Here is a 27,156-nt window from a genome sequence, read left to right on the forward strand (position 1 = left end):
AACTAAGAAACAGGAAGGACACCCACACCAAAACCCCATCAGTACGTCACCATCATCAAAGACCAGAGGCAGATGAAACCACAAAGATGGGGAAAAAGCAGGGCAGAAAAGCTGGAAATTCAAAAAATAAGAGCACATCTCCCCCTGCAAAGGAACACAGCTCATCGCCAGCAATGGATCAAAGCTGGACGGAGAATGACTTTGATGAGATGAGAGAAGAAGGCTCCAGTCCATCAAACTTCTCAGAGCTAAAGGAGGAATTACGTACCCAGCGCAAAGAAACTAAAAATCTTGAAAAAAGAGTGGAAGAATTGATAACTAGAATAATTAATGCAGAGAAGGCCATAAACGAATGGACAGAGATGAAAACCATGACACGAGAAATACGTGACAAATGCACAAGCTTCAGTAACCGACTCGATCAACTGGAAGAAAGAGCATCAGCAATTGAGGATCAAATGAATGAAATAAAGCGAGAAGAGAAATCTAAAGAAAAAAGAAGAAAAAGAAATGAACAAAGCCTGCAAGAAGTATGGGATTATCTAAAAAGACCAAATCTACGTCTGATTGGGGTGCCTGAAAGTGAGGGGGAAAATGGAACCAAGTTGGAAAACACTCTTCAGAATATCATCCAGGAGAACTTCCCCAACCTAGTAGCGCAGGCGAACATTCAAATTCAGGAAATACAGAGAACGCCACAAAGATACTCCTCGAGAAGAGCAACTCCAAGACACATAATTGCCAGATTCACCAGAGTTGAAATGAAGGAAAAAATCTTAAGGGCAGCCAGAGAGAAAGGTCCGGTTACCCACAAAGGAAAGCCCATCAGACTTACAGCAGATCTCTCGGCAGAAACTCTCCAAGCCAGAAGAGAGTGGGTGCCAATATTCAACATTCTAAAGAAAAGAATTTTAAACCCACAATTGCATATCCAGCCAAACTAAGTTTCATAAGTGAAGGAGAAACAAAATCCTTTACAGATAAGCAAATGCTTAGAGATTTTGTCACCACCAGGCCTGCCTTACAAGAGACCCTGAAGGAAGCACTAAACATGGAAAGGAACAACCGGTACCAGCCATTGCAAAAACATGCCAAAATGTAAAGACCATCGAGGCTAGGAAGAAACTGCATCAACTAACGAGCAAAATAACCAGTTAATATCATAATGGCAGGATCAAGTTCACACATAACAATATTAACCTTAAATGTAAATGGACTAAATATTCCAATTAAAAGACACAGACTGGCAAACTGGATAAAGAGGCAAGACCCATCAGTTTGCTGTATTCAGGAGACCCATCCCACATGCAGAGACATACATAGGCTCAAAATAAAGGGATGGAGGAACATCTACCAAGCAAATGGAGAACAAAAAAAGAGCAGGGGTTGCAATACTAGTCTCTGATAAAACAGACTTTAAACCATCAAAGATCAAAAGAGACAAAGAAGGCCATTACATAATGGTAAAGGGATCAATTCAACAGGAAGAGCTAACTCTCCTAAATATATATCACCCAATACAGGAGCACCCAGATTCATAAAGCAAGTCCTTAGAGACTTACCAAAAGACTTAGACTCCCATACAATAATAATGGGAGCCTTCAACACCCCACTGTCAACATTAGACAGATCAATGAGACAGAAAGTTAACAAGGATATCCAGGAACTGAACTCATCTCTGCAGGAAACAGACCTAATACACATCTACAGAACTCTCCACCCCAAATCAACAGAATATACATTCTTCTCAGCACCATATCACACTTATTCCAAAATAGACCACATAATTGGAAGTAAAGCACTCCTCAGCAAATGTACAAGAACAGAAATTATAACAAACTGTCTCTCAGACCACAGTGCAATCAAACCACAACTCAGAACTAAGAAACTCAATCAAAACCCCTCAACTACATGGAAACTGAAAAACCTGCTCCTGAAGACTACTGGGTACATAACGAAATGAAGGCAGAAATATAGATGTTATTTGAAACCAATGAGAAAAAAGATACAACATACCAGAATCTCTGGGACACATTTAAAGCAGTGTGTAGAGGGAAATTTATAGCACTAAATGCCCACAAGAGAAAGCTGGAAAGATCTAAAATTGACACTCTAACATCGCAATTAAAAGAACTAGAGAAGCAAGAGCAAACACATTCAAAAGCTAGCAGGAGGCAAGAAATAACTAAGATTAGAGCAGAACTGAAGGAGATAGAGACACAAAAAACCCTCCAAAAAACAATGAATCCAGGAGTTGGTATTTTGAAAAGATCAACAAAATTGATAGACCACTAGCAAGACTAATAAAGAAGAAAGGAGAGCAGAATCAAATAGATGCAATAAAATATGATAAAGGAGATATCACCACTGACCCCACAGAAATACAAACTACCATCAGAGAATACTATAAACACCTCTATGCAAATAAACTGGAAAATCTAGAAGAAATGGATAATTTCCTGGACACTTACACTCTCCCAAGACTAAATCAGGAAGAAGCTGAATCCCTGAATAGACCAATAGCAGGCTCTAAAATTGAGGCAATAATTAATAGTCTACCAACCAAAGTCCAGAACCAGATGGATTCACAGCTGAATTCTATCAGAGGTACAAGGAGGAGCTGGTACCATTCCTTCTGAAACTATTCCAATCAATAGAAAAAGAAGGAATCCACCCTAACTCATTTTACGAGGCCAACATCATCCTGATACCAAAGCCTGGCAGAGACACAACAAAAAAAGAGAATTTTAGACCAATATCCCTGATGAACATCGATGCAAAAATCCTCAATAAAATACTGGCAAACCGGATGCAGCTGCACATCAAAAAGCTTATCCACCATGATCAAGTGGGCTTCATCCCTGCGATGCAAGGCTGGTTCAACATACGCAAATCAATAAACGTAATCCAGCATATAAACAGAACCAAAGACAAAAACCACATGATTGTCTCAATTGATGCAGAAAAGGCCTTTGACAAAATTCAACAGCCCTGCATGCTAAAAACGCTCAATAAGTTCGGAATTGATGAAACGTATCTCAAAATAATAAGAGCTATTTATGACAAACCCACAGCCAATATCATACTGAATGCAAAAACTGGAAAAATTCCCTTTGAAAACTGGCACAAGACAGGGATGCCTTCTCTCACCACTTCTATTCAGCATAGTGTTGGAAGTTCTGGCTAGGGCAATTAGGCAAGAGAAAGAAATCAAGGGTATTCAGTTAGGAAAAGAAGAAGTCAAACTGTCCCTGTTTGCAGATGACATGATTGTATATTTAGAAAACCCCATTGTCTCAGCCCCAAATCTCCTTAAACTGATAAGCAACTTCAGCAAAGTCTCAGGATACAAAATTAATGTGCAAAAATCACAAGCATTCTATATACCAGTAACAGACAGCCAAATCATGAATGAACTTCCATTCACAATTGCTTCAAAGAGAATAAAATAGCTAGGAATCCCACTTACAAGGGATGTAAAGGACCTCTTCAAGGAGAACTACAAACCACTGCTCAGTGAAATAAAAGAGGACACAAACAAATGGAAGAACATATCATGCTCATGGATAGGAAGAATCAATATCGTGAAAATGGCCATACTGCCCAAGGTTTTTTATAGATTCAATGCCATCCCCATCAAGTTACCAATGAGTTTCTTCACAGAATTGGAAAAAACCACTTTAAACTTCATATGGAACCAAAAAAGAGCCCGTATTGCCAAGACAATCCGAAGTCAAGAGAACAAAGCTGGAGGCATCACGCTACCTGACTTCAAACTATACTACAAGGCTACAGTAACCAAAACAGTATGGTACTGGTACCAAAACAGAGATATAGACCGATGGAACAGAACAGAGTCCTCAGAAATAATACCACACATCTACAGCCATCTGATCTTTGACAAACCTGAGAGAAACAAGAAATGGGGAAAGGATTCCCTATTTAATAAATGGTGCTGGGAAAATTGGCTAGCCATAAGTAGAAAGCTGAAACTGGATCCTTTCCTTACTCCTTATACGAAAATTAATTCAAGATGGATTAGAGACTTCAATGTTACACCTAATACCATAAAAACCCTAGAAGAAAACCTAGGTAATACCATTCAGGACATAGGCATGGGCAAGGACTTCATGTCTAAAACACCAAAAGCAATGGCAGCAAAAGCCAAAATTGACAAATAGGATCTCATTAAACTAAAGAGCTTCTGCACAGCAAAAGAAACTACCATCAGAGTGAACAGGCATCCTACAGAAGGGGAGAAAATTTTTGCAATCTACTCACCTGACAAAGGACTAATATCCAGAACCTACAAAGAACTCAAACAAATTTACAAGAAAAAAACAAACAACCCCATCAAAAAGTGGGCAAAGGATATGAACAGACAGTTCTCAAAAGAAGACACTCATACAGCCAACAGACACATGAAAAACTGCTCATCATCACTGGCCATCAGAGAAATGCAAATCAAAACCACAATGAGATACCATCTCACACCAGTTAGAATGGCAATCATTAAAAAGTCAGGAAACAACAGGTGCTGGAGAGGATGTGGAGAAATAGGAACGCTTTTACACTATTTTTGGGATTGTAAACTAGTTCAACCATTATGGAAAACAGTATGGCGATTCCTCAAGGATCTAGAACTAGAAGTACCATATGACCCAGCCATCCCATTACTGGGTATATACCCAAAGGATTATAAATCATGCTGCTATAAAGACACATGAACACGTATGTTTATTGCGGCACTATTCACAACAGCAAAGACTTGGAATCAACCCAAATGTCCATCAGTGACAGGCTGGATTAAGAAAATGTGGCACATACACACCATGGAATACTCTGCAGCCATAAAACAGGATGAGTTTGTGTCCTTTGTAGGGACATGGGTGCAGCTGAAAACCATCATTCTCAGCAAACTATCGCAAGAACAGAAAACCAAACACCGCATGTTCTCACTCATAGGTGGGAACTGAACAATGAGATCAGTTGGACTCGGGAAGGGGAACATCACACACCAGGGCCTATCACGGGGAGGGGGGAGGGGGAGGCATTGCATTGGGAGTTATACCTGATGTAAATGACGAGTTGATGTGTGCTGATGAGTTGATGGGTGCAGCACACCAACATGGCACATGTATACATATGTAACAAACCTGCACGTTATGCACATGTACCCTAGAACTTAAAGTATAATAATAATAAAAAATAAAAAAATAAAATAAAATAAAAGGAAAAAGTATTCTTCCAATGATAAGTTTGTTTACTCTGTTATCAATCTTCCCTTGCATATTCTATAATATACATATTCCCTTGCATATTCTATAATAATAGGTACTTTAAAAAATTCACCAATGTTGATTACATTCATTTGATGTGTGTATATAGTACCATCACATAGATATTATGAGCAAAAATCTCAGAATATTTCTAGAGATTACTAATTTCTCCATTTATTTATTTCAGTGTACTGAAGCTTAAAAGAGATTTTTCTCTTTTAAGAGACACAGAAGAAAAATCTTCTTCATATGATCAGAAAATTTAATTTTAATAACAAGTTTAAATAAAATGCTTATTTATTTATACTCTATTATCAAAAATATTCTAAACAGCTGCCAAGGTTATATCAAAGAATGAGATAAATTAGTTAAATAACTTAAGGATATGTCAAATATTAAGTTAGAAATCTGAAATCAGAAACCAAAGAATCAAAATTAGTAATTCATAATAAAGCTGACAAGGCCTAAAACAGATTTTACTTTGCATTCTATATTAATATAAGTATGGCTACATTAAATATAAAACATAAAGTTACTAAAAGAAGTGAGAATTAAATTTTCATGCCTTGTTTATAAATTTTTTGTTGACACACTATAAATGTACACGTTTTAGGGGTACATATTATCACTTAATACATTCACATAATCAAATCAGAATAATTGAGATATTAATCGCCTTAAGTATGTATCTTTCCTTTATGTTAGAATCATTCAAATTATTCTCTACTAGGTATTTTAAAGAGTACAACAAATTGCTCTTACCTGTACTTGTCCTTATGTTTTCTTCCAGTTTTTTATTAAAATCAGCTATAAGTCACTCAAAAACACCTGAGCTATAATTTATTAGCTGGCTATGTTTTCTTAATTTTTATTTTAAATAATTTATATCATATCTTTTATTAGAGTTCCTGCTCTCATTGAAACCAATATTTTTGCTGTGTATTTATAAAAATCTGTCTCATCTTGACTCTCTCATGTAGTCTCTATGATTATCTTACCCTTCTTCAATGACTTATTTCCTATCATCCCCTTCATCTAATTTATTATTATATAAATATGGTGGCATCCATTAGATAATTTTTTAACCAAAATAACCTAGGACAAAAATTTACCCTTACATAGTTTATAGTATTACAGAAAAAATTAAAATTTAAAAATTACATGTTATATTTTGAAATATCTCTTCACAATTTACAGTTGTATTAGTTACCTCTTGCGTGGAAAAATGTGAGACTTTAGTTTTTAATAGTACCTTGTTTAACTGGGTTTGCCTTAAAATGGTATAGGTTGTTTCTATTCTGTGTGGCAAAAAGCTAAGTATAAATAACTGTATAAATTCTGCTGCTTCCAAGAAACAGAGAAAAACAGAATAAGTCATGGGGGGGGCAATGATTGATTAATGAAAATCATATGTAGCAACTAAATAGAAACTTGTAAATAAATAACAATTGAGACAGAGATGCCCTCAAAAGCAGATACTGAAAAAACGTGTTCTGTGAGAAAAAAGTCTGGGGTAAATCATTTTTAAAAAGGTGACGGAGGAGGGAGAAACAAACAAGAGACATGATCAGTCAATCAAGTATGAGCTTCAGTCGTGAAAGAAAAGGAGAAACAACTACCCTAAGACATGTGACAAAATACATAAAATACAGACTTTTGTTAATAATATATTCCCATAATGCTGATCAGTATTTACACTATAATTAGTTATTTTGTTAATATCTGGGTAATCAAGATTTTAATTTTATTATTATATAATAAGACACTCAATTAGTTAAACATGGTCTTCAATCAATACCTAAAAGCCAGAACAGTCTTACTACAGCGAGAGAAAAAATTTAAAAAGGAATATTTCATAAACTTTTCACCTGAAGAAATTATTGGTAATAAGAATTTCAGAGTAATGTATTCCTTGAAAACATATGTTTAATAGAACATGAGTTTTGGCTGGGCTTTGTGGCTCACGCCTGTAATCCCAGCACTTTAGGAGGCCGAGGAGGGCAGATCAAGAGGTCAAGGGATCGAGACCATCCTGGCCAACATGGTGAAACCCTGCCTCTACTAAAAATACAAAATTAGCTGGGCGTGGTGGCACACACCTGTAGTCCCAGCTTATGTAGGAGGTTGAGGCAGGAGAATTGGTTGAACCAAGAAGGCAGAGGCTACAGTCAACCAAGATCATGCCACTGCACTCCAGCCTGGGTGACAGAGTGAGACTCCGTCTCAAAAACAAAAAAACAACATGAGTTGAGACTAAAATATATTACAATATTTTTAATCTAAATTCTACATGGAGGATACTAGAAAATACAGTGTAACCTTCTTTCCTGTTACTACATATCTCTGATTTACTGTCTTCTTATTTAAGACATATTTCCTTAAGATAATGCATGTGAATTTATGCATTCTAAATATTAAAAGAAAATATAAATTTAAGCCACATTTAGAAATTCATTAGATTTAATTATAAGATACATTATGCATATTATCTCACTCGTAACATTCTATTACATAAAATAATCAATTGTCTGCTTATTATTCACATTGCAAACCTCTTAAAATGCTTTTTATAGGCAAGACTGTATTCTGGGTACACAAGGATGCACGCAAGTATGTTTTCTAACTTGCGGTATCTCATAGTGATGGAAGAGCTTCAAAAAGATTATTTAAATAACTAAAGAACTTCAAAAAGATTATTTAAATAACTAAATATAAAATCTTCTGAAATTTAAAATTTTCAAATGTGATCAAAGATCTTTGAACAATATGTTTAAAAACTGCAATTTAAAAATTCTGAAATTAAAATCTTACCATATGCTTATTAAGAGTCTCTGCTTCCAGAACTGGTTGTTTACTTAGGGTAAAACCTGCGTTCTTCATTTAGATGAAGAGTTTAAAGTATACTTTTAATTAAATAACTTAGAAAACACACTGGCATCCCTTAGTAATACAGATTCTGAGAAAGAGAATTTACATTTCTAAATTTCTACTAATATTTATTTATTTATTTATTTATTTATTTATTTATTTATTGAGATGGAGTCTCGCTCTGTCGCCCAGGCTGGAGGGCAGTGGCGCAATCTTGGCTCACTGCAAGCTCCACCTCCCGGGTTCATGGCATTCTCCTGCTTCAGCCTCCCGAGTAGCTGGGACTACAGGCGGCCGCCACCATGCCCAGCTAATTTTGTTTTGTATTTTTTAGTAGAGACGGGGTTTCACAGTGTTAGCCAGGATGGCCTCGATCTCCTGACCTCGTGATCCACCCGCCTTGGCCTCCCTAAGTGCTGGGATTACAGGCATAAGCTACCGCGCCTGGCCTCTACTATTTTTTTTTAAATTTGAGTTAAGGTCTCGCTATGTTGCCCACACGGGTTTCAAACTCTTGGGCTCAAGAAATCCTCCTGCATCAGCCTCCTTGGTAGCTGGAACTACAGGCATGCACCACCATGCCCAAATAAATTTTCACAACTTCTAATATTATTTTGGTGTATTTAAAGAACCAAGAAGAGAAACTGAGACAAAGCTCTCTCCTAAAAACTACGTGATATCAAAATAGTAGGTGCAAAAATCCTATATGTTATATGGCACAGTTTTGGAACTGAACAGTATCAGAGAAATTCCTTGATTACTATAATAAGTAACTTGATCCATTAAAGATAAATTTAAGCATGAGGTTTTTTTTAAGTTACAATAGGATAATTTTAACACTCACAGTAAGTACACTTATCCAAATAAAAATTTACCAGATTTTATATGTTCTCTACTGTGGAAAAGTTTTTTCTAATATAGTGCTCCTGTCACTATATATTCTCCAGCCCTTTCTTTTTATGGCCCTCACACCCTCAAAGTACTTACCAAACATTTGTTATTTACTAAAGTAAAAAAAAAAAAAAACTGTTTAAATCAACTACTCATATTTCTATAAAATATTTTTATCTGACCAACTTTATATTGCCAACATGAAATAATGATACTTACAGCACTGCAAAACATGAAAAGTAAATACTATACAGAACTAGATTCCAACTGAGAAAATCAACTTCACGAAAGACCATTTTACCTTGGTAGCAAGACTAAAGTCTTCCTCAAGTTTTGTAGGCTGTGAATTTTCAGTAGTCGGTTTGCCAAAAGGACTTTAGAGAAAAAAGATACAACATAAAGGAGCAAATTCATATATTTAAAAAGGAAATCTGCTAGTTCATATCTTGGTGCTCACTCCAAAAAAATGAGAAGAAAAAAACAAAATCTGGGGAAAGATCAGTCCTCGGTATATTAAATCATGTTTCTTGGTATAATTAAAATATGCCCTCTGTTTTTAAAAAATATCTTAGTTACATATTTTTGACTCTACCTCCCGAACCTATAACATCCAAAGAACACTCACTCTTAGCTTCATAAAAAATAGTGACAGCCAATATAATTGGCATACCCTGAGAATAACTTGTCCTCACAAACTGTCCTCAGTGATGAACTGAAAATGTATTTAATGGCTGACATAACTTTTGATATCTAAATTGGAACAAACTTGATAACCTAAAATGAGGAAGAAAGATACAGTTCCCTTGTCCTTTATCCACTCTCTACCTCTGATTTAAAGACTAATCTGTGTCACAGGAAAATGACATTGTTTCTCAGCATAAAAACCACTTAAGAAGACCCTGTTGCTTTCCTTCACCCTAAAACACTACAGAGGGTGCCCTGAAATATTTGAAATGTTGAAAAGCTGAACCTACAAATGTCAAATCACAAATGTATATTTCTTATTGGGAATATTTTTCTCAACAAAAATTGAAACTTTAAAAATAATAAAATCTAACTACTTATTTTATACTTTTCCTTCCCTGTTCAGGGCGACATCAACTAGCAAAACCTTAAAAATCTTTGTACTTATTCCCAAGGAGAGAGACTGCTAGAAAAACTGAGTCCTGATAATTGGATTTCTCTAAGTACCGTATATACACAGAGAGAAAGATCTGGAAGTGGGAGCCACTATATATAGTGAAAGTGTCTCACTTCCACATCTTTCTTCTGCAGAGCTTCATGGCAGTCTCCAACCTTTAAATATTCTATTTAAAGATTACTATCTGTGCTTTGATGAGCTGAATATTTAAAGGTTGGAGACCGCCATGAAGCCCTGCAGAAGAAAGATGTGGAAGTGAAAGACACTTTCACTATATATAGTGGCACCCACTTCCAGATCTTTCTTTCTGTGTATACATGAAAAGATAAACTCAATGACCAACCAAGAAGTTCTGAATTTACCTATTCCTGGAAAACACCTAAATGGAGACTCAGTCAGTCATTCACCTCCAGCATAAGCACGTTATCAAAAACCCAACTGAAGCTCCATGACTTATTTGATAGCCAATCTTACCCCTGTTTTACATGTACATGGTTACAACATCAGAGGCTTGGAAAAAGAGGCAAAGGGAAGGGGACACCTGCCTTGGGCCACAGATCTATGTAATTCAGCAACCTTCAATCTCCTAGCACTCAAGGGGCTCTAAGCCTCTCCAGTAAGATTTGGGGTGAAAGAACAGAATAGCACATTTCTATCTGATCGTAGAGACTTTTCCCAGTGGCTCATTTTTTTTAAAATCTTTCCATAGAAACCTTGAAGCTTGTCTATTCTTCCAATTAAACAAGCAAAAAAGCAGTGACCTATTCAGGACTTCTTTTGTACCATATTTAATATGCCTTTCTAGATAACTCCCAATGTCTACTGTGTTTGTTCTAATTTATCTTCATCAAACTTGTCATAAGATCCAACACTCTGATCTCTTTGGTAAAACCCTTACTCCTACCAATCCTGGGATTATTTCTCTTCAGACTTGGCCTTTCCCTGCTAATTCCCTTGTTACCTACTTCCACTGGGTTCTCCAGCTAATTCCATTCTTATCCTTTTCAATTTGTTTAATTCGACCCATTTCCTCTTCCTTTCTATTATTCAAACACTCACTTACATGGTGATATAAAAACAAGAGTAATGGGCTTTGAAATGAGTTTAAATATTACTTGTTACCTCCTATATTTAAATAGGTCACTTTGAGTTTCAGACTCTCCATCTGAACAACCATTTTTCCAGGATATTAAATACAGGTTGAAATGTGAAAGTATTTTGATTAGTCTCCAAGAGTCCTTAAAATCCTAAAATTCCATGTACTTTTAATTTTACCTATAGAAAAATGGGGCTGGTAGAAAGCAATAAAATAATAGAAGAAAAGAACACCAAGGAAAGCAGAGAAGAAAGTAATCAGGAAAAGATCATAGAAAAGTCATGGAAGAAGAAAAACAGACTCTAGCAAAAAAAAGAAGAGTGCATGCAACTAGGCAGGGTACTGCTTTGAAGAAAAACTAAGCTGGGAAGTCAGTAAACCGAGAAATCTATAAGAAATAGCCTCTAAATATGATTAACATATTTCTATGTAGATATTCTCCAATAAGAGTAAAATAATTCATCTATAGGATTTACCTGGTCTCGCTTATGAAACAAAAACCTATGTCTTGTCACCACAGCTAAGTCAGATCTGCTCTAAAAACTTTGATGATAAATCAAGGTACTGGTTACCACTCTAACTGTTAAACATGTTAAAACAAAGTCTTGGATTAACCAGTGTTCTAAGGGAAATCTCTAAAATGAGTTAACGTATAACAAAATGTGACTTTGTGAATTGATCCCATCTGGACCTATACCTTGATCCTAGTGATACATAGGTCTCCAGCAATCTATGCCGAGAGGGAAGAGAAGGGATTTGGGAGCAAGGTAGGCTGATGGCAAACTTAAGGGTCAGCTACTTTTTAGCTATGAAATCATAGGCTAATTAATCAACCTCTCTGAACCACATTTGCCTCATTAATACAAAGTAGGTGACAGTAGCACAGATGTTTTCCAAAGCTGTGTGATGACTACATGAGATGATAAATATTAAGCACATAATACGTTGTCTAGCCTAGAGTAGAATACTCGACAGATAGTGGTCTCTTTTCTCTGTATTTTCTGAGTTAACATATACATTTTAAAAAACAGCAAAGTCTTACCTGAATGTAGACTCTACAGAACTCACATCCACTATTAAAGAAAAAAGTAAATACATTAAATCAACAAAGATAAATAAAAGATACAGAATATTAAAAACATAAGAGGGCATGATGGCACATGTCTATAATCCCAGCTACTTTGAAGGTGAGGCAGGAGGATCATCTGAGGAGCTCAGGAGTCTGAAAGCAGCCTGGGAGACATCACGAGTCTTCAACTTAGTTTAAAAGAATCATGCACACTTTCATGCATAATTCAGGTCTTGGTTTAAAAAGCATAATACTCCAATGCTTTGTTACAAAGACTCAGATGATTTATTATAAAGCATTTATTTGGGACCATACATCGAGACTATAGTGAAATTATTATTAAGTATACTATTATGAAATTAATGCATTAAGAATGTTTATTTCCCTTCTTTTATAGATCTCAAATGCAAGGAAAAACAGAATTTATCACAATTTGATATCTGCAAGTGAACTACAGTGTACAAAGAGTCATAATCCAAACAGAACCCTTTAAGACTGACAGAAAACTGTATTATTAGCAGAATTAGTATAAGCAGACAGTATCAACCTTAGAAAGTATAATTTCTTGATAAATGAACTTGGAGCAGTTAGAACAGAGTATACAGTAGTCTCTCTTTATCTGCTCTATGTGTAGAAAGACACACAACGTGATTTCCCTCTGTTCTCACACCACCATCATTAAAACAGAAGACATCTGTGACCAAATGTTGGAGGATTTTCTCCACCAATAAATAAGCAACCAATTCTGTACCAGAAACCAGCTGGTTGTCCCCTATTTAATTCCAACACTGTCTATCTAGAAAGAGTCTCAGATCCCATAGTCTGAGGGCTCAGTCTCACAAGACTGCCCTCCCACACCAGTTGCAAATCTGGATCTCTGAAACATCTAACCGTCTGGTTTCATGTTGGGGTCCTCACAACTTCATCTTTGGGTTGGATTAACATGCTAGAGTGCCCCAAATCCTAAAGGAAACATACTTACCAGTTTATTATAAAGGGTATTATAAAGGAGACACATGAAGAGATGCATACGGCAAGTTATAGGGGAAGGAGCATGGAGCTTCCATGCCCTCCCAGGGCACATCTGCCTCCAAACACTTCCATACATTCAGCTTTCTGGAAGGTCTCTGATCCCAGTCCTTCTGGGTTCTTGAACAGCTTTACTACATAGGCATGAATGAAAAAATCTGTGGCCACTGGTAATCGATATAACCTTCAACTCATCTCACCTCTAGGAGGTTGAGGGGTGGAGCTGAAAGTCCCAACACCCTAATCATGCCTTGTTCTTTTTTGTGACCAGCTCCTATCCTGAAGCTACCTAGGGATTGCCAGCCACCACTCAATTATTAGCATACAAAGACATCACTTTGGAGATTCTAAACATTTTATGAGTTGTATGCCACAAAACAGTGTTGAAGACCAAACATATATTTCAAAATATAATATCCATGGTTTTGATTTCTGTAATTTCAGTTACTCATGGTCAACCATAGTCCAAAAATATTAAATGGGGAATTCCAGAAATATATAAATCATAAGTTCTAAATAAGGTGTCATTCTAAGGAGTATGATGAAATATTAAGACATGCTGTTCCATCTCACCCAGGTCATGAATCATCCCTTTGTATAAGCTAACTGCCCATTAGTCATCAAAATGGTCTGTCATCAAAATCCCAACCATCAACATTATCATGGCTCAATGATCCAGGGTCACGTGAAGCAGATGATCCTCCTTCTGATGTATAGTCAGATAGCCAGAAATAAATAGTAGCCTAACACCACATGACAGCACCTACCTCATTCACCTGACTTCATCTCATCACACAGGCATTATATCATTTCACAATCATCACACGAACAAGAAGGGTGAGTACAATACAAGACACTTTGAGAGACCACATTCACCTAACTTTGAATACAATATGTTGTTATTGTTTTATTATGACTTATTGTTAATCTCTCACTGTGCCTAATTTATGAATTAAACTTTATCATAAATATGCACATATTTAAAAAAACATGGATGTATAGGGTTCCATACTATCCACAGTTTCAGACATCCAGTGGGTGTCTTAGAAAATACTCCCCGTGGATAAGGCTGATTACTGTACATGTGTATGTCTGTGTGTGTGTGTGTGTGTGTGTGTGTGTGTGAGAGAGAGAGAGAGAGAGAGAGAGAGAGAGAGAGAGAGAGAGAGAAAGAGAATACAGATCTCCACTCTCCACAAGAAGCACATAAAAAAGACAGCACTTTTCCTTATACAAGACCCTTAGGTTTTGACAATTCTGGAAAAATGCTGGCACGCATACTCCCCAGTCTAGACAATTTTCCAGACCCTGGGTATGTTGACTGCTTCAGTTGCAAAGCATTAGGTAGGATCTTGGGAGATTTCTTCTTGGACACCAGAAATATTAACCACATCAACAGTGTACCTAACAACTCTAAAATAATTCTTTTGAACAGATTATCACTGCAGAACTTGTAAGTTAACTCCAATTGACTTTTCAGTAATCTCACTGCTTGAAATTCTCACATTTAAAAGAAATTTGCCACATCATTTTCTCTCACTCCTCTCCTACTTTTCATTAGCCACTGTTCAGTCTCCTTTACGAAGTCCTTTGACTCTGTAAAATGTTGATATTTCCAGGGTTTTGTCAATGGCTTTCCTCTTATTCTACATCTTCTGCATCATGGATATACTCATTGAGATCTATGGCTTTGTCTAAAAATTATAATAAAATTATTCTAAGCCTGCATCTCCAACCAGAGTTCTATCTCCAGCTAGAAATACCTATAATAATCCAATTACCTACTGAAAATATCCCACATAAATGTTTCATTGAACTCAATATGTGAAGAAAATTGTTGGTCTGTCCCATGATTGTTTGCACTTTTCTGTTGACCTGACAATTTCTGACTCCTTCCCCATGAGCATTCCCCACGTGGAAACTTATGAATGACCTGAGATTTTTTCTCTCCCCTAGCTTTTTAAACTCAATAATCAGTAAATCATATTAACTGTACCTCTTTTCTGCATTTGCTTTATCTTTCCATTGCCACTGGAAATACAAACTTATTTATTTTATATTTATATTTCCTAGTTAGACATGGCCCCTTAACTGATGGCTTTCACAGGGAAAAAGAAACCCTACCTGTAGGGGATCGGACAAAGTGGTTAGAAAAATTATCAAGATGGTTATAGAAAATAGACACAAACCTTCTTGGAAGGCCGGTGGGGTTGCATAGCTTCAGTAAATGATTTGGCTGAAAGTAGCCTAATCCTCTTTACTTTGAGTTGATAGCAATATAGCAAACATCTAGGGAATGTGGCAGAGTTTATCCAAATAGCTTGTTTACTCACGTGGTCCTAAGACCAAACTTTGATCATCCGAGGGTGCATGATTGCTCTGTACTGGGGGTCAGCAATGTTAATTACACTCTAGTGGTGTTTATTCGAGATCTTTGTCATTTACTCTGTACTAAATAATGCGAACTCTGCCACCTCATCGAGCCAACAATGCAGACTCAGGCAGCAAAGCCCCTGAGCCGCACTGACAGGCAAAATATCTGTTTCAGTGTACGTCTCTCATCCCTTGCTAGGTCAGGTTCCACAGGATGGAACCCGCAGGTGGTGACCCGCAAGATGAATGCTGCAAAAGGATCACGACGGACCACTCAAAAATGAAGGTGAAAAGGACTGCGCAGTAAGTGAGTCAGTAAGTCATTGGTGCCCACTCAGGATTTCCAAGTTCCGGGAGAATTGTTCAGGCTAGGGTTCCATCATGGGACAACAATTATCAGCAGAAACAGTATATAAAAGTATTGAAAAAGCTGCTTAAAGTTAGTGGAGCCTCGGTATCGCAGGCTCAATTAAGGGACCTAATGCAAACTGTTGTATTCCATAACCCATGGTTATGGAATTCCAAATTCAGCTCACCAAATGGTTTTTAGACAAAGTTTTATTGGAGTACAATCATGCCTATTTCCTCACACACTATCTATGACTGCTTTCATGCTACAATGGCAGAGTTGGAAAGCTGTGATAGAGACCACATCACCTAACATATTTCCTGTTTGGCCCTTTACAGGAGAAGTTTGCAAATCTCTGGTTTGTACCATGACCAGTATGCCCTAATACTTTAATCTAATCTTGGGACACTGCTCCTCAAACAATTCCAATGAATCCCTGCAGAAAACATTGCTGGCTTCCTACACATAACCATTATTTATTCTTTCTTGCTACAGAAACACAAGTTAATTTATATATTTATTATCCCATTACTCCCATCTCATCTACAAAACAAGAAATGATTCTAAGCTAATCACACTAATCACATTTGCTTTTCTAGTGACTGGTACAAATGAGTATTTGTACTTGGGATGTTGATGCAGGAGAAATACTTGAGTCTGGGAGGCAGAGGTGGTAGTGAGCTGAGATCACGCCATTGCACTCCAGCAGGAGCGAAAGAGTGAAACTCTGTCTCCAAAAAGATAAATATTTAAAATGTATTCCTGTATGTTAAATATTTTCACTTTAATTTTTAACATTAATTGAAGCAGTAAATACTCCCACTTCAATAAAAGCTCTCTGATACAAGCTGTCATTTAATGTTGACTTTTAGTGGCTATGAAAGACAGCCTAATTAAATGCTTTCAGAGTTAAAATGACAAACTATGAGGCCTCAAATCAAAGTGGAGCTAATTGCATTAAGTACAACTAAAATATATGATAAGTAAACAAAAAAGGAAGTTCCAATATAATATGTACAGTACAATAAGACAAGAAAACAAATTCTACATATAGTCTATAACCGCACACATATGTTGAGAATTTTTGTTTTTTTGTTTGCTTTTTGAGATGGAATCTCACTCTGTCACTCAGGCTAAAGGGGCACAACCTCAGCTCACTGTAACTTCTGCCTCCTAGGTTCAAGCGATTCTCCTGCCTCAGCCTCCAGAGTAGCTGAGATTACAGGCACCCACCACCACAACTGGCTATTTTTTGTTATTGTTAGTAGAGACGGGGATTCACTATGTTGACCAGGCTGGTCTGGGACTCCTGACCTTAAGTTACTTGCCTGCCTTGGTCTCCCAAAATGCTAGGATTACAGGCATGTGCCACCGTGCACAGCCTGTTGTAAAATGTTTTAAACATGCATGGAAATGACAACAAAAAACTAATTCAGGCTGTTTTGTACCTCTAGGCAATTAATTACAGTAGCATAAAAAGACACCAAGGCCAAATGCTTTGGAGTCACTCTTCTAAAACACTGTGTAGCAAAGAGTCATCAAGGAATGATTGCTTGATTTACTTTTTAATATTATAAGTCACACTCACACACACATTCAGTCAGCTAATTAAAAAAAAAAACTGATTTTCTTTAGATTCTCAGAGTGACAACACTCATAGCTGTCATGTCAGCAAGTGAAATTTTCCTCTAGGTAATTACCAGAATTCCAGTCAGTATTTGAACCACTGCAAATATTTGACAGTCTCAAATTTCACCTGCCTTGAAACCAAGCACATACAGAAATTGCAAGTTGGAAACTTTATACTATCAGGACATTAAAGTAGAACCACATGAAGTAAAGCGGATTTTTTTTTTTTTAAATCTCTAAATCTTATGCTTGTAAATGGCATTTTTTCAAACATAAATACTAACATTGGCATTATTTGTATCAAATTTTCCCATCAAATTTTGAAAAGAAAACAACATTGGGAATAAAAAGGCTCTCAGCATTTCAAATATTTTAATATTCTTCTTTCCAGAGTAAAATTAAAATTACAAAATTTACCTGCTTTGAATGTTTGTATATCCTTCACTTCTAAGGCTTTATTTGGAATAGAAACTTTCATTCCACAAGTAGGCTAAAGGGTTTGGAAACAAAATAATTAATATATAATGTATACTTCATAAAATATGTAGTTAATACTCAAGATAAAAATATAAAAGGTATTACCTTCAGAAGACCATCTTTATGAGGAGACTCTAAAAGAAAAGGGACGTATATAATTGATTATATGCAAGCCTGTCAAAGCCTACCAAACATTCATACAGTGTGAATATGAAGATGAATCCTCATGCTTGAATTGAAAAGGGATTACACTAAGTTTTGGGTTCTTTTGGGTGATTGTATTTGTTAACATGCCTACTTGACAGAAATATACCTAAGAAAATTTCAAAAATAGATTTCACCAAACATGCTGTGAAGACTTCAACAGTGAAAATATATTTAAAGTGACAATAACTAAAGCACAAAAATCCTAATAGAAGTAAGAGTAAGCTGCTGTATAAGGAAAGAAGTTGTATTCAATAAGATGACCAAGTCATGCCCCCACCACCCCCCAACAAAAATAAATACCCAAGATAATGGTAGAATGCAATATTATATTGTTAAGGAAACACATCAGAATCACTTATGTCAATATACTACATGTAGCTATTATGTTTTTCAATTTGTCCTGTAATTTAGGAATTGCAAAGCTGTGATGAGATTTCAAAAGTACAATTTACTTATCATTACAGAGAATGTTCTAAATTTGTCAGCATATCTACTTATAGAATAAAAGTTAATAAACATATTCATTTTTGTACCTCTGTGAAATACAAGTATTTTTACATTGATGGGGTTCTCTAGCTTAGTTCTCTTAAAATTTCCTGATCCACTTATACAAAAAGGTTCAAGCACACCCATTAACAAACCAATACAGGCCAGGTGCAGTGGCTCATGCCTGTAACTCCAGCACTTTGTAAGGCTGAGGAGGGCGGATCTCTTGAGGCCAGGAGTTCTAAACCAGCCTGGACAAAATAGCGAAACCCAGTCTCCACTAAAAATACAAAAATCAGCCAGGTATGGTGGCACATGCCTGTATTCCCAGCTACATGGGAGTCTGAGGTACAAGAATCACTTGAACCCAGGAGGCAGAGGTTGCACTGAGCCAAGATCATGACACGGCACGCCAGCCTGTATGACAGAGCAAGACACTGTCTCAATAAAAGAAAAAAAAAGAATTCTAATATGAAAGTATCAAAAACTAGAAGTAAATTTCCAGAGGCTTTTTACATATCATTAACCTGCGTATTTCAATGTTAGAATAATGGTTATTGAAAATAACAGTTTTAGTGTTCAAGGAATGAATATTACAATTGTTTTGTTTCTAAAACTAATTCTATCTGTTCTACCATGTGAGTTGTTAAACTACTGTTATGAAAAAATTCTTATAGAAAACTTAGCTTCAAGAAAAAGCAGACATCTCTTTGATATAGAAATATATCTCATTTCATCAAATAACATGAATAAAACATGTTTAATCTCTCATTTTTCTCTACTTTTTTATTTTTTCAGTATGACACACTTTAGTACATTTAGAAATACCAACTACATATGTGGTTTTCATTGAGAGATAATTGATCAATAATTAAGACACTTCAGGGATATAAACTCTCTAAAACACACAAAATTTATGTCTACCCATTTGAAGGCTAAATATGCATGACCATATTGCATGTATGTGTTTTAGAAAAAAAGTGCTTAAAATTGTATTCAATACACTTTAAATAAAAACCTGCTTTAATTACAATGAGAAGGTCCTTCTCGATTCATTAATATCTTTAAAATTTACTTCTGAAGCAGTGAAGAAATCTTAGAAATTCATATATAAGAAATGATACCATTAATTCATCTGCTTGTTTTAGGTAAAAATTTGATAAATGTACATCCTCACTAAGTGCAAAGAAAGCAGAGTGTCATGAGACAGGAAATGAATATGTAACCAAAATATTTTCCCTTATAAAGACAATAGCTGGCTTTAAACTTTCTAACACAAGATAAAAAAGCAAAACACAAAGAGATGAAACATTAAGGGCTATCTCATCATCAAGGAACCATTTATCACTTGGCACTTAAGAATCCCATGTATGGTTGAAAACTGGTTCTAAATCGTGATCTGATAATCCCTGAAGTTCAAAATCCATGCAGAGGAACCAGGAAGGGAAATACTACCTTAGTTATTTTTTTGTTACTTTTATTTTTGTAAAGGGGTACACTGGAGTTTTTAGAGTCAGGACAGGTCACATGGCATCGCTCTAAAGATTAGTGAGCCACATTTATAATGGCTATTGAAATGTATGTCTGTGCATACTTGTATTTTGAGTACTTCACTTTTAATTTCTAATATAGCATGAAGTAGAACATACACTTTAACAAAGGCTTGTTAACACCTGTAATTATATTTACGTTGCTTTTTAGTCACCATGAAGAGAGTCTAATTAAATGTGGTGCAAAGTAAAAATGCACACTATGAATTTTTTTTCTTTTTTTTTAGATGGAGTCTTGCCCTGTGGCCCAGGCTGAAGTGCAGTGCTGCAGTCTGGGCTCACTGCAAGCCATGCCTCCTGGGTTCACGCCATTCTCCTGCCTCAGCCTCCCGAATGGTTGGGACTACAGGCGCCCACCACCACGCCCGGCTAATTTTTTGTATTTTTACTAGAGACGGGGTTTCACTATGTTAGCCAGGATGGTCTCGATCTCCTGACCTCGTGATCCGCCCACCTCAGCCTCCCAATGTGCTGGGATTACAGGCGTCAGCCAACGCGCACAGCCTAAAATCTTAAAATAAATGAAAAATGAGCTAATCGCTGAACAAAAAATAAAAAGTTGCTATAGAATGACAAGAACATTGTACAACCATTTATGTATGATTTTTGCAAAAAGTGTAATACCAATATGTATATGCTCAGTGATGAGGAGAGAAGTGATCTTGAATCAGAGGAGCAAATCATGACACTGAGAAAATAAATGCAAAGACTGAACGTTGAATGCTACACCAGGTGTCTTTAATGCAATACATTATAATAATTTATATCGCCGGGCGCGGTGGCTCAAGCCTGTAATCCCAGCACTTTGGGAGGGCGAGGTGGGAGGATCACGAGGTCAGGAGTTGGAGACCACCCTGGCTAACCCGGTGAAACCCCGTCTCTACCAAAAAATACAAAAAACTAGCTGCGCGAGGTGGCGGGCGCCTGTAGTCCCAGCTCCTCGGGAGGCTGAGGCAGGAGAATGGCGTAAACCCGGGAGGCGGAGCTTGCAGTGAGCCTAGATCCGGCCACTGCACTCCAGCCTGGGCGACAGAGCGAGACTCCATCTCAAAAATAATAATAATAGTAATAGTAATAATTTATATCATTACATTACAAACATTCATCATGTTCTTTAATATGCCCTGTCATTGAGAAAGTACACAGTTTGAATGAGCGTTCAGCTGAATGTAGAATTAACATCTCAGCAGTGAAAATGTTATGAATTAATCAGCTTGGATATATACTTATGGCATAATACTAAATATAAATATTCATTGATTTTCATACCCATATGGTATAATAGTATGCCAACATTTTTGTAATTTCTAGCTTAGCCATCGCAGTATTTCTTGATCCACTCATGGAGGAAAATGTACAAACCTCATCAAGAATAGCAAATGTAATAAGCTTTCAATATTGACATATTTGTTTTTAATTTATTTGCAACAGACTTGTTAAATATTAATAACATTTTCTATGTAAAAATCAGCATAATACCTATGAATAACAATAACTTAAGTATTCAAGTCATAAATTCAGAATTTTATGGTTTCTTAAATTAGTCTGGTTTGGTGTATCATGTTATTCTCTAATGAATTTTTATAAAATGGCAATTTTACCAACACAATTTGCTTCCTTAAAAATAAAGCCAAGCCAAGGTTCTTACATTCAAGCATCTCTTATTCAAATTGCAAATATCAACAAAATATATACATATATATATTTGATGCCTCATATTAATAAAGAAAATTAATGAGACACTGAGGTTTAGTCCAATTCTACTAACTCTCATGATTCCAGTCGTCTCCGGCGCACCAACACTCTAACATTCTGCAGTAAAAATATTCTAGATGCTTCTGAAGTGAGTTCACTCAATTTTCCTTCATAGAAAATCCAAAATAATCTAGCTGGCTTCTCCCTTGTCCCCTGCTTCCTGCCTCACAATCTCTCCTCTTTAGTAAAAATAATCTCTAGACTTGTGCTCTTGATTCTTCCCATTCAACACCTGTTAAACTTCTTTTCCCCACTCTTTCCTTTCTCTTTGTTTAGTGGTAATATCTTCCTTCTATAATTTCTATTGTGTTGCCCCTTCCTTCTTCACCTCTGGCTCAAAACACACTCAGAAGTAAGATCAACATAATCCTTTCCCCTGACCCTTTTCCACTGCAACCTTCTACCCAATTGCTCCTCTTCCACATTTTTCCCAAGAATGGCCTCTCCTCTTGCTACTCAGAGCAAAGTCCAAGGACCACCAGCATCAGCATCACCTGAGAACTTACTAAAAAGGTAGAATCCTAAGTCGGCTGAATCACAGTGTGAATTGTTGACAAGGTTTCCAGCTGATCTTCTATGAAAACTTCTGGTATATACGGATTGTATATGACAAATTGTATACATGTGTGGCCGTGCACATATGCTTACTCTCACCTACTGCAAATAGAACACAGTTCTCCATGGTCAAGTGCTTCCATCCCTAATGGCTTCCCACCAGTGAGAAATACAGGAAGAATCAGAATACCTTTGCTGTAATTCTCTGGTAAATTTTGGTACTAGAAGGTCACTTTTTATTCTTCCCAAATTTCTAACCATACCCAATCTCTTTGTAAAGAATCATTTCATTTTATCATCCTCCATTATATAAACATGCTTCCTGTTCCTTCATGTACTCTCTGTACACTCTGTCTCTCTCAGTCTTCTTTTCCTCTTTTACTACTTTCTTCTTTCTTATTTTCTTATTTTCCTCAGGTCTTGGAATATCTTGAATTCAAACTAGTAATTCAGCTCCGTTTCAGCACTCTCAATATAGTCTGTTGCCAATACCTGATAAGATGTATAACTTATCACCCTTTCACTTCTCTTTTTCTCCGCACTTTGCATTTAGAAGGTAATTCTCTTTGGCTATTAGAGGATATTCTTCCTCATCAGTTTAGAGAAATATTTGGTCAAATGGCTTTTTAAGTAAAAAATGGTTCTTACCTTCTAATTTTTCACTTATCATATGGAATTCTTTTTGAGGTGTAGCCTTGGGTAAACACACATCCTTCTGTGAAACAGTCTCACGGTCACTCTGTTAAAAGTAATATCAATAAATAATTTAAATGGAAAAATCCTAATAATGAAGAGTATCAAAATTTTCTAATTAAAATCTTTTTTAAAAACACAGTTTCCTACTTCACAAGCAATTCAATTTTAGAGCAGATATGTATAAAGCACCAAAACATTTTGATAGAAAACCTCACATAATACGGTCTACATCAAGCTTATCTTTACATTCATGTGGCCATTAACTTGGTTACTGAGCAGGAAAAATACGTCACAATCACGAAAAAATTCACTCATGCATATTTCAAAAATTATCTCTTAAAAATATCTAACTTATGTGTAGTCCTCATCAAAACTAAATATGACATTTCAAACAAATACAACACACTCGCTACTTGCCATAACACATACCACATTAAACATTTAAAATATTCATGATTATAGAATTGTTTAGTGTTAAAAATGATGCATGTCATGAAGAGAACTTTTAGAGTCTGTCATATAATGTATGCACAGAATGTTGAAAAAGCTACTTTATTTAGGTAAACAGGGGCTTAAAATCAGCAATATGTTTTTGACAAAATTTATGCTGACAGAAAAAGTGCTTGAATAGAATGTAAATGCAGTAAGAAAAAAATTATGTCATGTCTAAATGAAAGCGAACAAATATTAAAGTATTTTTGTCTAATGACAAATCAGATAAAATCTACCTGTCTATTCACTTCCACCCTTTGCTGTTACCACCAGGCAGCAGCTGCTTGTTTGTAAGAGGTCAGATCCTTTCTATGTCTTTCCATAGTTGTGACCTTAAAATACATCACTACTATTTGACGCTCATGCTGCTGCAGCTTGATTGCCACAAAGGGCCTCAGGGAGTTCTATTTGTGAAAATAATTTATATTTTTTAAAAGAATACTCAACCAACACTCTTGTTATTACAGTCCCAGAAGGTTTCCTATTCCTCAGACTTTTCTTTCTCCTGAAATGTTCCCTCAGCTCTATATTGAACAATAAAGATACGTCAATACGTTCAAGTCCCAGCCATTAATTTTTCACGTCCCAGCTTTTACAATACTGAAGTTTAAACTATCTCTCTATGAAGCCATTTAGAACTTTTGTACATCTAGATATACCACAGAATCATATATTTGCCCATAGCTGGATTCAGTGTAATTCTTTCGCTTTTAGACAAACGTACTTCAGATCCCATGTGAATTGCTAGTGACTTCTAAGCCACTATACCACGCTGGCTTCTTAAATTAATCCTATACATTAGCAGATTTTCACAATGAAGCAGTAATCTACCTAGCACATAGATTCTCTATTAAGCGTATCCTGAAAACTATCAAAAATAATTTAGGGTGACATATGCAGAGGTGAGAAGATAAAGTCTAAGCCTCTGATTTTATGTTTTCGTATCATGCAGTTCTAATATTAAAAAAACACTGATAATACATAGTACCTCTAAATCCCAAGAATTTTCTTCTTCATCCTTTTGTTTGGATTCTGATGGGACCATCTGATCTATAAAAGGTTAATCACAGGTACATTCATGAGAACATATCTCTACTATAAATTTTAAAAACATATGCAAATCTTTCATTCACGAATCTGTGGTTTTCCTCTGTAGCCCTTATATTCTTTTTATCTATTACAATCACTACTTCTGTAGTCAAATCATTAGTACTGAAATCTAAAACGTCTGAAAATTAACATATCATTCATTAGAATGCAGAAAAATAGAAATTTGACAAACTTGTATGAATTATTTCCACACAAAGCAGTCATACCCTCTTCTCTCGTGAAACCCTTTATGTCCTATATTGCTGTTCATTCAGAAAACTTTACTATTACCTATCATCTCTCATTTCTTTGTAAATTTTTATTTTGTAGTATTACTTAACTCGATTGACTCAGCAATCTCTATTACTCAGTTCTTCCATAAAGATTACTTATCAATGAAAAAGATTTTTTAGGGATATTAATTTTTTGATGTTAGTAAACTATGTGTCCAACCCTTTTACATTTCAATATGCCACGTCAGCATATTGGGCATGTTTTGGCTGTGTATATGTTTTAGGAAGATAAGCTTAAAATCTTTTATTGCATATAAATTAAGAACTGCTTTAATTATGACACATTTCATCCCTAATGCAGCAATATCTTCAGAGTCAAGTTGTGACACCTTGGAGAAACATCAGAAATGTATAGGAAAAAATAATTGCTTTATGTAATCTAACGTTCCCACATGTTATAGGGTAAAAATCAAGGCCCACACAAGACTTGAAGAGCTCTCAGGCCCTTGAGACAGAAAATGAATTTATACCAAAAATAACTCAGAGCAAGGTCCAAGGATCATCCGCATCAGCATCACCTGAGAACTTATTAAAAATGCAGAATCCCAAGTCAGCTGAATCACAGTGTGAATTGTTAACAAGGTTTTCAGCTGATTTTCTATGAAAACTTCTGGTCTATATGGAGTTTATATGACAAATTATATGCATGTGTGGCCGTGCATATATGCTTAGTCTCACCTATTGCAAATAGAACACAGCTCTCCATGGTCAGGTGCTTCCATCCCTAACGGCTTCCCACCAGTGAGAAAGACAGGAAAAGTCAGAATACTTTTGCTGTAATCTCTGGTACATTTTGGTACTAGAATGTCACTTTATATTTCTCCAAATTTCTAACCATATCTGATCTTTTTGAAAAGAATAATTTCATTTTATCATCCTCCATGATATAAACCTGCTTCTTATTCCTTCATGTACTTTCTGTATGCTCTTTCTCAGTCTTCATTTCCTCTTTTACCACTTTCTTCTTTCTTATTTTCTCATTTCACTCAGGTCTTGGAATATCTTGAATTCAAACTAATAATTCAGCTCCTTTTCAGCACTCTCAATAGAGTCTGTTGCCAACACTTGATAAGACGTATAACTTTTCACCATTTCACTTCTCTTTTTTTCTGTGCTTTGCATTTAGGAGGAAATTTTCTTTGGCTATTAGAGGATATCCTTCCTCATCAGTTTAGACAAATATTTGGTCAAATGACTTTTTCAATAAAAAATGGTTCTTACCTTCTAATTTTCCACTTATCATGTGGAATTCTTTTTGAGGTGCAGTCCTGGGTAAACACACATCCTTCTGTGAAACAGTCTCACGGTCACTCTGTTAAAAGTAATATCAATAAATAATTTCAGTGGAAAAATCCCAATAATGAAGAGTATCAAAATTTCCTAATTAAAATCTTTTTTAAGAAAACTTCACCATGAAGCAGTAATCTACCTAGCACATAGATTCTCTATGAAGTGTATCCTGAAAAATATCAAAATTAATTTGGGGGTGACATATGCAGAGGGGAGAAAATAAAGTCTACGCCTCTCATTTTATGTTTTCATATCATGCAATACTAATATTAAAAAAACAATAGTAATACACAGTACCTCTAAATCCCAAGAATTTTCTTCTTCGGCCTTTTTTTTGGATTCTGATGGGATCATCTGATCTATAAAAGGTTAATCACAGATACATTCATGAGAACATTTTCTATTTTAAATTTTAAAAACATACATAAACTTTTTATTCACGCATCTGTGGTTTTTCTTCTGTAATCTGTATATTCTTGTTATCGATTAAAATGCCTGCTTATATAGTCAATCGACTAGAATTGAAACTTAAATAGTCTGAA

The 27,156-nt window shown here is 35.8% G+C and overlaps 1 protein-coding gene across 1 annotated transcript in view; it reads right to left on the bottom strand.

Annotated features, from left to right (window-relative positions):
• LOC105470745 (ankyrin repeat domain-containing protein 30B-like) overlaps positions 1-27,156 on the bottom strand; it is a 135,891-nt gene that overhangs the window by 44,277 nt on the left and 64,458 nt on the right. The window contains exons 25-32 of the mRNA XM_071068728.1: positions 26,912-26,973; positions 26,546-26,636; positions 24,931-24,992; positions 23,403-23,493; positions 18,307-18,335; positions 18,142-18,214; positions 12,318-12,348; positions 9,340-9,412 (exon numbers count right to left, since the gene is read on the bottom strand). Of these exons, the coding sequence (XP_070924829.1) occupies positions 9,340-9,412; positions 12,318-12,348; positions 18,142-18,214; positions 18,307-18,335; positions 23,403-23,493; positions 24,931-24,992; positions 26,546-26,636; positions 26,912-26,973 (512 nt within the window). The remainder of the gene's footprint in view (positions 1-9,339; positions 9,413-12,317; positions 12,349-18,141; positions 18,215-18,306; positions 18,336-23,402; positions 23,494-24,930; positions 24,993-26,545; positions 26,637-26,911; positions 26,974-27,156) is intronic.

Source organism: Macaca nemestrina, chromosome 9 (genome assembly GCF_043159975.1).
Source record: "Macaca nemestrina isolate mMacNem1 chromosome 9, mMacNem.hap1, whole genome shotgun sequence".
Lineage (NCBI taxonomy): Eukaryota > Metazoa > Chordata > Mammalia > Primates > Cercopithecidae > Macaca > Macaca nemestrina.